The sequence below is a fragment of the Ursus arctos genome, chromosome Y, assembly GCF_023065955.2.
Source record: "Ursus arctos isolate Adak ecotype North America chromosome Y, UrsArc2.0, whole genome shotgun sequence".
NCBI classification, from domain to species: Eukaryota; Metazoa; Chordata; class Mammalia; order Carnivora; family Ursidae; genus Ursus; species Ursus arctos.
In genome coordinates, this window is record NC_079874.1 from 15,947,815 (window position 1) to 15,964,761 (window position 16,947).

The 16,947-nt window shown below is 42.2% G+C and overlaps 1 protein-coding gene across 1 annotated transcript in view; it reads left to right on the top strand.

Annotated features, from left to right (window-relative positions):
• The first annotated feature begins 4,031 nt into the window (after positions 1 to 4,031).
• Positions 4,032 to 16,947, top strand: part of LOC125281928 (BCL-6 corepressor-like) — a 47,068-nt gene continuing 34,152 nt past the window's right edge. Inside the window, exon 1 of the mRNA XM_048217590.2 lies at positions 4,032 to 4,209. Coding sequence (XP_048073547.1) covers positions 4,032 to 4,209 — 178 coding nt within the window. The remainder of the gene's footprint in view (positions 4,210 to 16,947) is intronic.

The window sequence follows — 16,947 nt, forward strand, 5'->3', positions numbered from 1 at the left end:
GTTCTTATGTTCCATAGATGAGAGAAATCATATGATAGTTGTCTTTCTCTGCTTGACTTATTTCACTTAGCATTATCTCCTCCAGTGCCGTCCATGTTGTAGCAAATGTTGAGAACTCGTTCTTTCTGATAGCTGAGTAATATTCCATTGTATATATGGACCACAACTTCTTAATCCAGTCATCTGTTGCAGGGCATCTCGGCTCCTTCCACGATTTAGCTATTGTGGACATTGCTGCTATGAACATTGGGGTGCATATGGTGGGCTTGGATTTTTTTAAGAGCAGCTTCTATTTTGGTTTTTTCCTCTATTAACCCATCCTCCAATTCACTAACCCGTTCCTCTAGTTCTGTGACCCTGGCCGTCAGAGCCTCTAGTTTTGCCTGCATTTGGCTCATAGAATTTTTAATTTCTGTCAGATTCGCTCTCATTTCTGTCCTTAGGGATTCTATATTCTCACTAATCTTTTTGTTAATAGTGTTTTCAATTCTACTCATCATTTTGACCATCGTTACTCTGAATTCCATTTCTGATAATTTGGTTACATCCATATCCATTATTTCTGTGGCAGAGGCCACAGACTCACTGTCTTTTCTTTGCTGTGGGGGGGGGGGCGCTTCTCCTTCTTGGCATTGTGATGAGGAGAGGCTGCGGGGTTGTCCAGAGCCCAAATTATTGACTGGGTCCCAGGCCGTGCCCCTTGTTTTATAGGGATCTTAGGGACGTGGGCTTCTTCTTTAAAGATTTTATTTATTTATTTATGTGGCAGAGAGCCAACCAGCGAGAGAGGGAACACAAGCAGGGGAGTGGGAGAGGAAAAAGCAGGCTCCCAGCGGAGGAGCCCGATGAGGGACTCCTTTCTGGAATGTCAGGATCACGCCCTAAGCCGAAGACAGGTGCTCAATGACTGCGCCACCCAGGCCCACCAGGTTTTGGGCTTTTGATTTTTCAGCCTGCCTTCTGTGTTCTGGGGGAGGGGCGTGCCGCGCCGATACTCAGGCAACCCTGTTTGGGTAGAGTCTCCGTGTCCCCTGCGAGGGGGGATGGGGATGGGCACTCTCTGAGCCGGTATTCTCAGGCTTTTGTTCTCTTGCGGCTTTCCCTGGCGGTTTGCTGTGCCTCTTCTGAGAGTCAGAGCAGCAGCGGCCAAATTTCAGCCTCTGGCATGGAACAGAAGGATTGCGGCCCGTTCTCTACTAATGTTCTGGCCACTTTAACTCTGTTACTGTTGGTGCTGCTCAACCCTGCAGCGACCCGGGATGTGCGCCCCACACCCGGCGTCCCAGTCCTCACTTGCAGGGCTGGTGAGTCTCTGTCCTTTGTGTTTCTAAGCTGCCAGCTGCCAGCCGCCCTGCATGTGCTCCAGAAGCTCCCGGTCTCAGTCTGGATCCTGTGAGCACACCGGGATTCCGGTGTTCTGCGAGATGCCTGATGGCATGCGCACCGGGCTCACGGTCTCAGTCTGCTGTTTTGCGGGTGCCGTCCGCGAGCCCCGCCCACTCTCCCGTGCAAGTGGGTACCGCTTCCCGGCCCCCGAACGCGGTGGCTCCCTCTCCCTTCCGTTTATCTTCCGATATCTGTGCATGGTTTCATGGCCCCCCGTTTCGTACCTCAATACTCAGCACTGGAGATGTTCATTTGTAGAGAGCCAGATGCATCTTCCTGCGTCTCAGGCTGGTTCCATGGTTGTTTAGGCTGGTCTGGTACCTATCCAGCTTGACTAGGGGGACCAGTTGAAAAAGGTGTCTCCTACTCCTCCGCCATCTTAACTCGTCTTTCTGTATTTGCCTTTTTAATCATTGACTTTTTTTCTGTGCCCCAGGGATGATGAATCTGCTTCTGGCCCCTCAGTGCTATCCTTCCTCACTGCAGTTTACAGCTTTGAGGATGTGGCTCCATGTTATTGCCTGTCATTCTGTATGTGGTCTCTATCCTTTGTTGTAGAGATGTTGTTCAGTCAGCTCTCAGTCTTTCTCAGTCAGAATTGCTCTTTTTGTAGGTACAGATTCAGTGTATTGATGAGGTGAGCTTGGGTGTTCGTATGTCACCATCTTGGATTTTTACCTATTTGTACTTTTTCTTTGTGTAGTATATTTGTTTCATGCACCTGTATGAAAAAATTGAGCTAAAAGAATTAATTTGGAAGTGTTTTCTTTTAAATTTTTGGTACAGTTTCAGGTAAGGTAGTATAAATTTTTTTTAATTGTTTGGTAGAATTATGTCGTAAAGCCACAGGATCTTTTCTTTTCTTTTTGTTAGGTTTTTGACTCTTGATTGAATTTCCTTAGTGTTCATAAATGAACCCATGAAGTCTGTTCATGTTTTTTGTTTCCTCATGGTTCAGTCATTGTACATTCTATATATTTTCTTATAGTTCTTTTTTTTATTTCCATGCAACATTTATTTCCATGCAACCATGAACCTCATGGTTCAATCATCGTACATTCTATATATTTTCTTATAGTTCTTTTTTTTTATTTCCATGCAACATTTGTAGTTGTAGTTTTTTTAAAATTTGATTTCAGTTGTTTGAATCTATTCTGTTTTTTCTTAGTTAACCTAAGGATTTATCAATTTTCCTGATACTTTAAAAAAAGGAAATTGTAGTTTCATTGATTTTTTTCCATTGTTTTTCTGTTCTCAACATTATTGATGTCTACTCACCCATATTTCAGTCAATTTCCCAGTAATGAGGTTTCTTTGAATGTGTGAGGATGAGTGGGGGAGTATGGTAGGGCAGGTCATCAGACAGATTTAATGAACCTTATGGTAATGTAAATGTATGAAATGCTTCCACTAAAGGAACATAAGTGGTAGCCCTTAGGAGGTTCATGTGTTAGGATACATTAAGTTGTCCAATAGATATTAAGAGGACTGTACTCAAATGCTGTAACAGAAGTTTTAAATATTGCAAAGTGTATCTAAACACTGCATGATGTTTACGTATCAATTTGATTTCTCTGCTCTTACTATGCATTAAAGAATGTTAAAACAGTGCTGCTTATACTGCACTTACATGATACTTAGTGGAGATGTGTATCAGCAAAATGGGATGTAACTTGTATTTCACTTGGTAGTGAATTATAATTCATTAGATTAAAAAAAATACTACATTATGTAAGTCACCACACAGTATATCATTACCTTTTGATGTAATGTTCCATGATTCATTGTTTGCGTATAACACTCAGTGCACCATGCAATACATGGATTTTTCAAATATTTTTATTTTTATTTAAAAGCTAATTTTTTTGTAATGTCATGAGAAAAGTTGTCTCATATTATTAAAAATGGATGTTTTCATGAATGTAAGTATTATGAAACTATTTTGTCTCTTTCTTTTAAAGATTTTATTTATTTATTCATTTGAGAGAGTGAGTGAGAGAGAGAGAGAGCACAAGCAGGGGGAGCAGCAGTCAGAGGGAGAAGCAGGCTCCCCACTGAGCAGGGAGCCCAATGCGCTGCTTGATCCTGGGACTCCAGGATCATGAGCTGCGCTGAAGGCAGACGCTTAACTGACTGAGCCACCCAGGTGTCCCTTATTTTGTCTATCTGCCACTAAGTATGAGGTCTAATTTATTCTTTCAAATTGCAGTTACTAGAATATTATGTAACCCTTTAGAGTTAAATTTCATTTTTAAAAATATAAGAAGTTTATATTCTCTTTATCTTTGTTCATTTTTAATTTGTTTTATTTGAATTTTTATCTCACCTTCAAAAGTGAATGTCTCTTTGCAATACTATGTACATGGATATACATATATACACACACATATTTACCATATTAGCTATATATCCAAGAGATTATAGTGAAAGAACCTTATTTCATAAATTGTGGTTATTTTGTGGCAAATTTCTCTTAAGATGAGGTAAGTAGGGTTTTTTTTAAGAAAAACTTTTTATTATATTATGTTAGTCTTAGTTTCTGATGTAATGTTCCATGCTTCATTGTTTGCATATAACACCCAGTAGGTTTTAAGGAGAAGTGTTTTTATTTGAATACATCTCCATTCTGTTTCTAGTGTGCAATGATGCACTTCTCAGAGTTGGAGATGAAAGAGAGGAAAGGTACCCTCTCAATGACCAAAGACACTGAGGTGTGCACATTTAGGTCCACTTTCTGGGAAAGGCTGAAAAGAAATGAGGACAAAAAGCCAATGTTAACAGCCCTGGAGGAGGCCATTGCTGGCCAGAAGAACAGTGAGACATGTAAGTAAACTCAAGCTGTTTGTGTGTCATGCTACGTCTTTTAGAACAGGGTGACTCAATTCTCAGAGCTAAGAGAAGTTAGGAGTATTATATTGTATTAATTTTAAATTGACAGTATTATTATAACTGCTGTTCAGTTAGTAGCTGCTGGGCTGTTCTTTCCGTCCATGGAATTAAGGCCTCATTGTCCCTTTGAATGTTGTGACATGCAGAAATGAGTCACCTAGGAACCAATTTCCTAGGACACAGTTTCTTTTCAATATAGATTTTAGTTAGTTAACATACAGTGCAATATTGGTTTCAAGAATAGAATCAATAATTCATCACTTTCATACACCACCGCATGTTCATCACAGCAAATACTCTCCTTAATACCCATCACCCATCTAGCCCATCCCCCCACCCACATCCCTTCAGAAAGCTTCAGTGTGTTCTCTATAGTTAAAAGTCTCTTATGGATTCCTTCTCTCTCTTCTTTCCCCTTCCTCTATGTTCATCTGTTTTGTTTCCTGAATGCCACATATGAGTGAGATCATAAGGTATTGTCTTTCTTTGACTGACTTATTTCACTTAGCATAATACAAACGACAACGTTTCATTCTTTTTGATGTCTGAATAATATTTCATTATATAATATACCATTTATTCTTTATCCATTTACCAGTCGATTGGCATTTGGTCTCTTTCCAGAGTTTGTCTGTTGTGGACAATGCTGCTATAAACATCAGGATGCATATGCCACCTTTGGATCACAACTTCTGTATCTTTGGGGTAAACACCCAGTAGTGCAATGGCTACGTCAAAGGGTAGCTCAATTTTTAACTTTTTAAGGGACCTCCACACTGTTTTCCACAGTGGCTGTACCAACTTGCATTCTCACCAACAGTGTAGGAGGGATCCCCTTTCTCCACATCCTCGCCAATATCTATCGTTTCCTGACTTCTTAATTTTAGCCATTCTGACTGGTGTGAGGTGGTATCGCATTGTGGTTTTGATTTGTATTTCCCTGGTAATGAGCTATGTTGAGCATCTTTTCATGTGTCTGTTAGCCATCTGGATGTCTTCTTTGGAACAGTGTCTATTCATGTCTTCTGTCCTTTTCTTAATGAGTTATTTGGTTTCAGGGTGTTGAGATTAATAAGATCTGTATGCCTTTCCCTTTCTTTCTCTTCAGCTTCTCTCATTAGTGTTTTAAGTTTTCAGAGTACAGGTCTTTTACCTCTTTGGTTAGGTTTTATTGTTAGGTGCCTTATTGATTTTGGTGCAGTTGTAAATGGGATCCATTCCTTGATTTCTTTGTTGCTTCATTATTGGTGTATAGAAATGCAGAGGATTTCTGCACATCTTGATTTTATAGCATGCAAATTTGCTGAATTCCTGTATGAGTTCTACCAATTTTGTACTGGAGTCTTTCAGGTATCTACATAGAGTATCATGTTGTTGTCTGAATGCTGAAGCTATTAAGTAGTAATGGTGAGAGTGGACATCCCTGTCTTGTTTCTGCCCCTAGGGAAAGACACTCAGGTTTTCCCCACCGGGGATGATATTAGCTGTGGGTCAATTTTGTATATGGCCTTTATGATGTTGAGGTATGTTCCATCTATCTCTACTTTGTTGAGGGTTTTATTAAGAAAGGATGCTTTCTTTTGTCAAATGCTTTTCTGCACCTATTGAGGGGATACTATGGTTCCTAACCTTTTTTTTTATTAATGCAGTATATCAAGTTGATTTATTTGCTGATGTTGAACCACCCATACAGCACTGGAATATTTCTTACTTGCTCATGATGAAAAATGCTTTTTGTAAGAGTTTATCTATTTATATTTTTGAGAGAGAGAGAGAAATCAGAAGAGGAGCACAGGCAGGGGTACAAGCACATTCCATGCTAAGCATGGAGCCCAAAGAGGGGCTACCCTACAACCCTGAAATCATGACCCGAGTCAAAATCAAGAGTCGGACGCTTAATGGACTGAGTCACCCAGGTGCCCTGAATAATTCTTTTAATGTACTGTTGAGTTTGATTTACCATCATTTTATCGATAATTTTTGCATCCATGTCTCTCAGGGATATTGGCCTATAGTTCTCCTTTGTGGTGTTTTTTTTGTTGTTGTTGTTTGTTTTGTTTTGGAATACAGGTCATGCTGGCCTCATAAAGGAGTTGAGAAGTGCTCCTCCCATGTATATGTTTTGGAACTGTTTCAGAAGAATAGGTATGAACTCTTCCTTAAATGTGTGGTAGAATTCCACTGGAAGCCATCCAGCCCAGGACTTATTTGTTGGGTGATACTTGATTACACATTCAATTATTTGCTGTTTGGGATGTGTTCAAATTTTCTATTCCTGTTTCAGCTTTTGTGGTTTGTATGTTTCTTGGAATTTGTCCTTTTCTTCCAAATTGCCCAGTTTTTGGTGTACACTTTTTCATGACATTCTCTTATAATTGTTTGTATATTTGTGGCATTAGTGTGGTCCCTCATCTTTTATTCATGATTTATTTATTTGGGTTCTATCCCTTTTATTTTTGATAAGTCTGGCTAGGGATTTATCAATCCTGTTAATTCTCTCAAAGAACCATCTCCTGGTTTCATTGATTTGTTTTTTTATTCTATATCATTGATTGCTGCTCTACTCTTGATTAGTTCTCTTATCCTGCTGGATTTAGGCTTTCCTTCTGTTGTTTTCCCAGCTCCTTTAGGTGTAAGGTCAGGCTGTGTCTTGGAGACTTTGCAAGGAAGGCCTGTTTTGCTATCTCCTTCCCTCCTAGGATGGCCTTTGCTGCATCCCAAAGGTCTTAGTTTTGGTCTCTCCCATTTTTCTGTTCATTTGCTTCCATATCTTTACATTTCCATTCTGTCTGGATTTCCTGGTTGACCCATTCATTCTTTCAGAGGACATTCCTTCACCTCCATGTAGTTGTGATCCTTCCCAATGTTGTCTTGTGGTTGATGTCAAGTTTCATAGTCTTGTAGCCTGAAAATATGCATGCAAGTATTTTGGTATTTCTGTCCTGATTGAGTACTGATTTGGTGACTTGGGATGTGATCTCTTTGGAAGAACCTTCCATGGGCACTGGAAATGAAGGTGTATTCTGCTTCCTTAGTCAGAAATGCCCTGAATAGATGTGTTAAGGGCATCTGGTCCAGTGTGTCATTCAAAGCCCTTGTTTCCTTGTTCATCTTCTACTTAGATGATCTATGCTTTGCTGTAAATGGGCTGTTCACGTCCCCTACTATTATTATTAGCTTATTATCTATGAGTATCTTTAAGGTGGTGATTAATTGTGTTTACTGAGTGGCTGCTCCCATCATAATAAGGGCATATATACGTACACTTGTCAGACCTTCTTGTTGGGTAGGCCCCTTTCATGGGATATAGGGTCCTTCTCCATGTCTTCTCACAGGCTTAATTAGGTTGAACATCTCATTTGTCTGAGAGAAGTCTCAGCTACTCTAGCTTTCTTTGGATGTCTGTTAGTGTGGCAAATGCTTCCCCACCTATCTCTGTCAATGAACAGGTGTCTTAGGGTCGGAAATGAGTATTTTGTACGACAGCTATCCACGGGTCTTGTTGCATTTGGGTTAGGTTTGGTGTGGTGTAGTGTGGTTTTTATTATTCTGATACCGTGAGTCTGTCTACCGGAGTGTTTGGGCCGTTTACATTTAAATTAATGATGGAAAGATAGGAATTTAGCATCGTTGTATAAGCTGTAAGGTCTATGTGTCTGTAGATTGTCTCTGTCCTTTTCTGGGCTTTGTGACTTTTGTTGTCTCTTTCTGCTTAATGGGTCCCCTTTACTATTTATTCTTGCAGGGCTAGTTTAGTGTTCCCAAATTCCTATCATTTTTGTTGGTTGTGGAAATTCTTTTTTTGTTAATAATAATAATAATTTTTATTATATTATGTTAGTCACCATACAGTACATCCCCGATTTCCGATGTAAGGCTCGATGATTCATTAGTTGCGTATAACACCCAGTGCACCATGCAATACGTGCCCTCCTTACTACCCATCACCAGCCTATCCCATTCCCCCATCCCCCTCCCCTCTGAAGCCCTCAGTTTGTTTCTCAGAGTACATAGTCTCTCGTGCTTCATTCCCCCTTCTGATAACCCCCCCATCTTTATCCCTTTCTTCTCCTACCGATCTTCCTACTAGTTCTTGATCTCTCCTGTTCTGAATAACAACTTGTTGGATCAAGGATCCTTGGCTGCATATGTTTCTCATTTAGCACATTGAGTCCATCATGCCAGTCCTTTACTGGCCTGCCAGGTCTCTGTGGACAGATGTGCTGCAAGCCTTCCGTGTCTAATGTTGTTGGTTCAGGACCTCTTCTTCCGAGCTACTTTCAGACTCTTCTTTCTCCTTGTCATTTGCAAGCTGCACTCTGATAGGTCATGGCGTTGCCCTATTTTTGTTGATTTTGTGGGGATTTCTCTGTGCCTCTTCGACTCAAATGCCCATTTCATTCCCTGGATTAGGGAAATTCTTAGCTATAACGCTTTTGCCCTCTTTCCACGCTCATCTTCCTCTGGGTCTCCTACAATAGGGATATTAGGTTTGTTTATGGGATGGCTGAATTCCCTAAGACAACTTTCATCATCTAATAGTCTTCTTGCCCTCTTCTTTTCGGGTTCATTTTCCCTGTAATCTCTTCTAGCTAACTGATCACTCTTTTGTTCATTCATACTTGTTTTGATGCTCTCCACTTGGTCCTGCCTCTCGGTTATAGTGTGTCCCATTTTGGCCAGACAAGATTTGAGTTGTTTTTCCTCTATGGGGACAGATTCTCTAGGGTTTTTTTTTTCAAGCCTAGAGTATATCTTTTTGACAATGGTTTCATATTCTACTTCAGACATCTGACTTATATCCACAGTGATTCAATCCCTGGCTGTGAGGACAACTTCCTGTTCTTTCTGTTGGGGTAAATTTCTCCATTGGGTCCTGTTGTCCTGAAGATGAGAGGAGAAAGGACAAGAAAAAACAAAAAACAAGAAAACAACAAGCACCAGCCACCACCACCACGGCATAAAAATCACAACAAATAAGTGGATCCTGGGAGTGTTTTGTTCTGCTTGTCCAGAGAACCTAGATTGCAAGATAAGAGAGAAGGAAAATAAATACAACGAGAAGAAACAAATCTAAAACCTGTACAGTGTCCATGAAAATGAAAATCGAAAGAGGATACACGAAAAGAATTGAAAAAAATAGCTTTTTTCAGCCGGACCCCTGAGTCGAGCTGGATAGGTACCAGACCAGCCTAAATAACCACGGAATCAGCCTGAGACGCAGGATGATGCATCTGGATCTCTACAAATGAACATCTCCAGCGCTGAGTATTGGGGTACGAAGAGGGGAGCTGTAAACCGTGCACAGATATCGGAAGATAAACGGAAGGGGGAGGGAGCCGCCGCGTTTGGGCGCCGGGAAGCGGCAGCCACCTGCACGGGGGAGTGGGCGGACTCACAGAGGGCACCCGCGAGAGAGCGGACTGAGACCGGTGAGCCGTGAACGCGCGCCGCCAGGCATCTCCCAGAAGACCGGAATCCCGGTGTGCTCACGGGATCCAGACTGAGACCGGGAGCTCCTGGAGCGCGCGCGGGGTGGCTGGCGGCTGGCGGACCACCTGCACGGGGGAGCAGGCGGACTCGCGGTCGGCACCCGCGAAACAGCAGACTGAGACCCTGAACCGGGTGCATGCGCCACCAGGCTTCTCCCGAAACTCCGGAATCGCGGTGTGCTCACCGGGCATAGACTGAGACCGGGAGACCCGGGAGTGCGCGGGGTGGCAGGTGGCTGGTGGCATTAGAAACACAAAGGACAGAGACGCGCCGGCCCTGGAAGTGAGGGCAGGGACGCCGAGTTGGTGCGCACATCCCGGGACGCTGCAGGGTTGAGCAGCACCAACAGTAATAGAGTTAAAGTGGCCAGAACATCAGTGGAGAACGGGCCGCAATCCCTCTGTTCTGTGACAATGCAGCCTCTGCTGCTCTGACCCTCAGAAGAGGCATAGCCGGCCACCAGGGAAAGCCGCCAGAGAACAAAAGCCTGGAAATACCGGCTCAGAGAGTGCCCATCCCCATCCTCCCTCGCAGGGGACACAGAGACTCTAACCAAACAGGGTTAGCCTGAGTATCTGCGCGGCAGGCCCCTCCCCCAGAAGGCAGGCTGAAAAATCAAGAAGCTCACAACCAGAGGCCCCTGGGTGGCGCAGTCATTGAGCGCCTGTCTCTGGCTTAGGGCGTGATCCCAGCGTTCCGGAAAGGAGTCCCTCATCAGGCTCCTCCGCTGGGAGCCTGCTTCTTCCTCTCTCACTCCCATGCTTCTGTTCCATTCTTGCTGGCTGTCTGTCTCCCTCTCTCAGATAAGTAAATAAATAAAATCTTTAAAGAAGAAGCCCACATCTCTAAGATCCCTATAAAACAAGGGGCACGGCCTGGGACCCAGTCAATAATTTTGGGCTCTGGACAACCCCGCAACCTCCTCTCATTAGAATGACAAGAAGGAGAAGCCCCCACCAGCAAAGAAAAGACAGTGAGTCAGTGGCCTCTACCACAGAAGTAACGGATATGGATGTAAACAAATTATCAGAAATGGAATTCAGAGTAACAATGGTCAAGATAATGAGTAGACTTGAAAAAAGTATTCAGGAAAATGTTACTGAGAATATAGAATCCCTAAGGGCGGAAATGAGAGCGAATTTGACAGAAATTAAAAATTCTATGAGCCAAATGCAGGCAAAACTAGAGGCTCTGACGGCCAGGGTCACCGAAGCAGAGGAAAGGGTTAGTGAATTGGAGGATGGGTTAATAGAGGAAAAAATAAAAATAGAAGATGGTCTTAAGAAAATCCATGCCCACGAATGTTGGCTACGGGAGATTACTGACTCAACGAAACGATCCAATGTTAGAATCATCGGCATCCCCGAGGGGGTGGAGAAAAACGGAGGTCTAGAAGAGATATTTGAACAAATTGTAGCTGAAAACTTCCCTAATCTAGCAAGGGAAACAAAAATTCGTGTCCAAGAGGCAGAGAGGACCCCTCCCAAGCTCAACTATGACAGACCTACACCACGTCACGTCATAGTGCAATTCGCAAATATGAGATCCAAGGATACAGTATTGAAAGCGGCCAGGGCAAAGAAATTTCTCACGTACCAAGGCAAAGGCACCAGAATTACGTCAGACCTGTCTACACAGACCTGGAATGAGAGAAAGGGTTGGCGGAGCATTTTTAAAGCTCTTTCAGAGAAAAACATGCAGCCAAGGATCCTTTATCCAGCAAGGCTGTCATTCAGAATTGATGGAGAAATAAAGACATTTCAGAATCGACAGTCACTAGCCAATTTCGTAACCACGAACCCAGCCCTACAGGAGGTATTACGGGGGGTTCTATAAAAGTAAAAAGGCCCCAAGAGTGATACAAAACAGAAAGTCACAGCCAATACAAACAAAGACTTTACTGACAACATGGCAGAATTAAAAGCATATCTCTCAGTACTCAGTCTTAACATTAATGGTTTAAAATTCTTGCTTTAAATGCCACAGGGTGGCAGATTGGATAAAAAGAAATGACCCATCCATTTGCTGTCTACAAGAGACTCATTTCGAACCCCAAGATGCATTCAGACTGAGAGTAAGGGGATGGAGTACCATCTTTCACGCAAATGGACCTCAAAAGAAAGCTGGGGTAGCAATTCTCATATCAGATAAACTGGATTTTAAACTACAGACTATAGTTAGAGATGCAGAAGGGCACTATATTATTCTTAAGGGAAGCATTCAACAAGTGGATATGACAATTATAAATATATATGCCCCCAACAGGGGAGCACCAAGATACACAGCCAACTCTTAACCAGAATAAAGAGACATATAAGTAAAAATACATTAATAGTAGGGGACCTCAACACTCCACTATCAGAAATAGACAGAACACCCTGGCAAAAACTAAGCAAAGAATCAAAGGCTTTGAATGCCATACTCGACGAGTTGGACCTCTTAGATATATATAGAACACTACACCCCAGAACCAAAGAATACTCATTCTATTCTAATGCCCATGGAACATTCTCAAGAATAGACCATGTTCTGGGACACAAAACAGGTCTCAGCCGATACCAAAAGATTGAAATTATCCCCCGCATATTCTCAGACCACAACGCTCTGAAATTGGAACTCAACCACAAGGAAAAATTTGGAAGAAACTCAAACACTTGGAGACTAAGAACCATCCTGCTCAGGAATGACTCGATAAACCAGGAAATCAAAAATCAAATTAAACAATTTATGGAGACCAATGAGAATGAAAATACAACAGTCCAAAACCTATGGGATACTGCAAAGGCAGTCGTAAGGGGGAAATACATAGCCATCCAAGCCTCACTCAAAAGAATAGAAAAATCTAAAATGCAGTTTTTTTATTCTCACCTCAAGAAGCTGGAACAGCAACAGAGGGACAGGCCTAATCCACACACGAGGAAGCAGTTGACCAAAATTAAAGCTGAAATCAATCAAGCAGAAACCAGAAGTACAGTAGAGCAGATCAACAGGACTAGAAGCTGGTTCTTGGAGAGAATCAATAAAATTGACAGACCACTGGCAAGACTTATCCAAAAGAAAAGAGAAAGGACCCAGATTATTAAAATTATGAATGAAACAGGAGAGGTCACGACCAACACCATTGAAATTGGAAGGATTATTAGAAATTTTTATCAACAGCTATATGCCAATAAACTAAGCAATCTGGAAGAGATGGAATCCTTCCTGGAAACCTATAAACTACCAAGATTGAAACAGGAAGAAATTGATTTCTTAAACAGGCCAATTAATTATGAAGAAATTGAGTGGGTGATAAAAAAACCTTCCAAATAACAACACTCCAGGCCCGGACGGTTTTCCTGGGGAATTCTACCAAACATTCAAAGAAGAAATAATACCTATTCTCCTAAAGCTATTTCAAAAAATAGAAACAGAAGGAAAGCTACCAAACTCATTCTATGAGGCCAATATTACCTTGATCCCCAAACCAGGCAAAGACCCCCTCAAAAAGGAGAATTACAGACCGATCTCCCTAATGAATATGGACGCCAAAATCCTCAACAAGATACTTGCTAATAGAATCCAACAGTACATTAAAAGGATTATCCACCACGATCAAGTGGGATTCATACCTGGGATGCAAGCGTGGTTCAATATTCGCAAATCAATCAGCGTGATACATCATATCAACAAGAAAAGACTCAAGAACCATATGATCCTCTCAATCGATGCCGAAAAAGCATTTGACAAAATACAGCATCCTTTCCTGATTAAAACCCTTCAGAGTGTAGAAATAGAAGGTACATTTCTCAATCTCATAAAAGCCATCTATGAAAAGCCTACTGCAAATATTATTCTCAATGGGGAAAAGCTGGAAGCCTTTCCCTTAAGATCAGGAACAGGACAAGGATAACCACTCTCGCCACTATTATTCAACATAGTACTAGAAGTCCTTGCAACAGCAATCAGACAACAAAAAGGGATCAAAGGTATTCATATTGGCAAAGAAGAAGTAAAAATGTCTCTCTTTGCAGAGGACATGATACTCTATATGGAAAACCCAAAAGAAGCCACTCCCAAACTATTAGAAGTTATAGAGCAATTCAGTAACGTGGCGGGATACAAAAATCAATGCTCAGAAATCAGTTGCATTTTTGTACACGAATAACGAGAACGAAGAAAGAGAAATTAGGGAATCCATCCCATTTACAATAGCACCAAAAACCATACGTTACCTTGGAATTAACTTAACCAGAGACGTAAAGGACCTTTATTCTAGAAACTATAAATCACTCTTAAAAGACATTGAGGAAGACATAAAAAGATGGAAAGATATTCCATGCTCATGGATCGGAAGAATTAACATAGTTAAAATGTCCATGCTACCCAGAGCAGTCTACACTTTCAATGCTATCCCGATCAAAATACCGAGGACATTTTTCAAAGAACTGGAACAAATAGTCCTTAAAATGTATGGAACCAGAAAAGACCTCGAATCTCCAAGGAACTGTTGAAAAGGAAAAACAAAGCTGGGGGCATCACAATGCCGGATTTCGAGCTGTACTACAAAGCTGTGATCACAAAGACAGCATGGTACTGGCACAAAAACAGACACATAGACCAATGGAACAGAATAGAGAGCCCAGAAATGGACCCTCAGCTCTTTGGGCAACTAATATTTGATAAAGCAGGAAAAAACATCCGGTGGGAAAAAGACAGTCTCTTCAATAAATGGTGCTGGGAAAATTGGACAGCTACATGCAAAAGAATGAAACTTGACCACTATCTCACACCATACACAAAAATAAACTCCAAATGGATGAAAGACCTCGATGTGAGACAGGAATCCATCAAAATTCTAGAGGAGAACATAGGCAGCAACCTCTACGACATCGGCCAAAGCAACCTTTTTCATGACACATCCCCAAAGGCAAGAGAAACAAAAGATAAAATGAATTTATGGGACTTCATCAAGATTAAAAGTTTCTGCACAGCCAAGGAAACAGTCAGAAAAACTAAGAGGCAGCCCACGGAATGGGAGAATATATTTGCAAATGACACTACAGATAAAGGACTGGTATCCAAGATCTACAAAGAACTTCTCAAACTCAATACACGAGAAACAAATAAACAAATCAAAAAATGGGCAGAAGATATGAACAGACAATTTTCCAATGAAGACATACAAATGGCTAAGAGACACATGAAAAAATGTTCAAAATCATTAGCCATCAAGGAAATTCAAATCAAAACCACACTGAGATACCACCTTACGCCAGTTAGAATGGCAAAAATAGACAAGGCAAGAAACAACAATTGTTGGAGAGGATGTGGAGAAAGGGGATCCCTCCTACATTGTTGGTGGGAATGCAAGTTGGTACAGCCACTCTGGAAAACCGTGTGGAGGTCCCTTAAAAGTTAAAAATTGAGCTACCCTATGATCCAGCCATTGCACTACTGGGTGTTTACCCCAAAGATACAGACGTAGTGAAGAGAAGGGCCGTATGCACCCCAATGTTCATAGCAGCAATCTCCACAATAGCTAAATCGTGGAAGGAGCCGAGATGCCCTGCAACAGATGACTGGATTAAGAAGTTGTGGTCCATATATACAATGGAATATTACTCAGCAATCAGAAAGAACGAGTTCTCAACATTTGCTACAACATGGACGGCACTGGAGGAGATAATGCTTAGTGAAATAAGTCAAGCAGAGAAAGACAACTATCATGATTTCTCTCATCTATGGAACATAAGAACTAGGAAGATCAGTAGGGGAAGAAAGGGATAAAGAAAGGGGGGGGTAATCAGAAGGGTGAATGAAACATGAGAGACTATGGACTATGAGAAACAAACTGAGGGCTACAGAGGGGAGGGGGGTGGGGGAATGGGATAGACCGGTGATGGGTAGTAAGGAGGGCACATATTGCATGGTGCACTGGGTGTTATACACAACTAATGAATCATCGAGCCTTACATCGAAAACCGGGGATGTACTGTATGGTGACTAACATAATATAATAAAAAATCATTATTAAAAAAAAATTTAAAAAAAAAGAATTGAAAAAAATAAACAATGAAACAACAAAAACTAAGAAAACGCATTATAGAGATGAAAACGTAAATCAAGAGAAGGAATTGAAAGAACAAGAAAGTAACTGAAAAAAGAATCACAATCCAACAAAAGCCCTAAAGTACAAAGAATGCTAGATAGTCTTTCCCCTAGAACTGAAGCTTCACAGCTCTCTGCTCAGGAAACTTGGTGGGAGCAGTTGTGTGTGGGTTCTCCTGGGGAAGGGGCCTGTTGTGCTGATTGCCAGCTGGACTTGCCCTAGGGGAAAGGCTTGTCCAGGGTGTGGGGGAAGCAGGGCTTACTTGTGAGAGTTTCTGGACTCCAGTACTGTTTTCCTTCCTAAAGGCTTTCACCAAAGATGGGTGGGATGAAAATGGCACTGCCTCTGCTCTCCAGCCCCAGGGCTGAAAATTCTCAGCCCACCACTCTTGAGTGAGCCCTCTCAGAAGAGCAATCAATCAGACTTGTGTCCCCGGCTTTCCGTCAGGACTCTGTATTCACGTGTTGTCTGAGTCTGAGTGGTTTTGTGTTTTGGTGCTTATTTATTTATTTTCTTTCCTTCCTCCCTCCCTTCCTCCCTTCCTTCCTTCCTTCCTTCCTTCCCTCCCTCCCTCCCTCCCTTCCTTCCTTCCTTCCTTCCCTCCCTCCCTCCCTCCTTTCCTCCCTCCCTCCCTCCCTCCCTCCCTCCCTCCCTCCCTTCCTTCCTTCCTTCCTTCCTTCCTTCCTTCCTTCCTTCCTTCCTTCCTTCCTTCTTCCCCTCCCTCCCTCCCTCCCTCCCTCCATCCCTCCCTTCCTTCTTTCCTTCCTTCCTCTCTCCCTCCCTCCCTCCCTCCCTCCCTCCCTCCCTCCCTCCCTCCCTCCCTCCCTTCCTCCCTCCCTCCCTTCCTTCTTTCTTTTCTTTCTTTTCTTTCCTTCTTTCTTTCTCTCCCTTTCTTCCTTTCTTCTTTGTCATCTGCTTTGTTTTTTCTCAGGCCCTTAAGTTTCCAAAGTCCAACTTTTAGGGACTCCTGTGGGCAGACCTCCACTTCTCCTCTCTCCTCACTTCTACCTTTGGCTGGACCTGACCCATGAAAGTGGTCACAGGACAGAGCAGCACTTCCCTCTTTGTGGCAACACAGAGCACAAAGC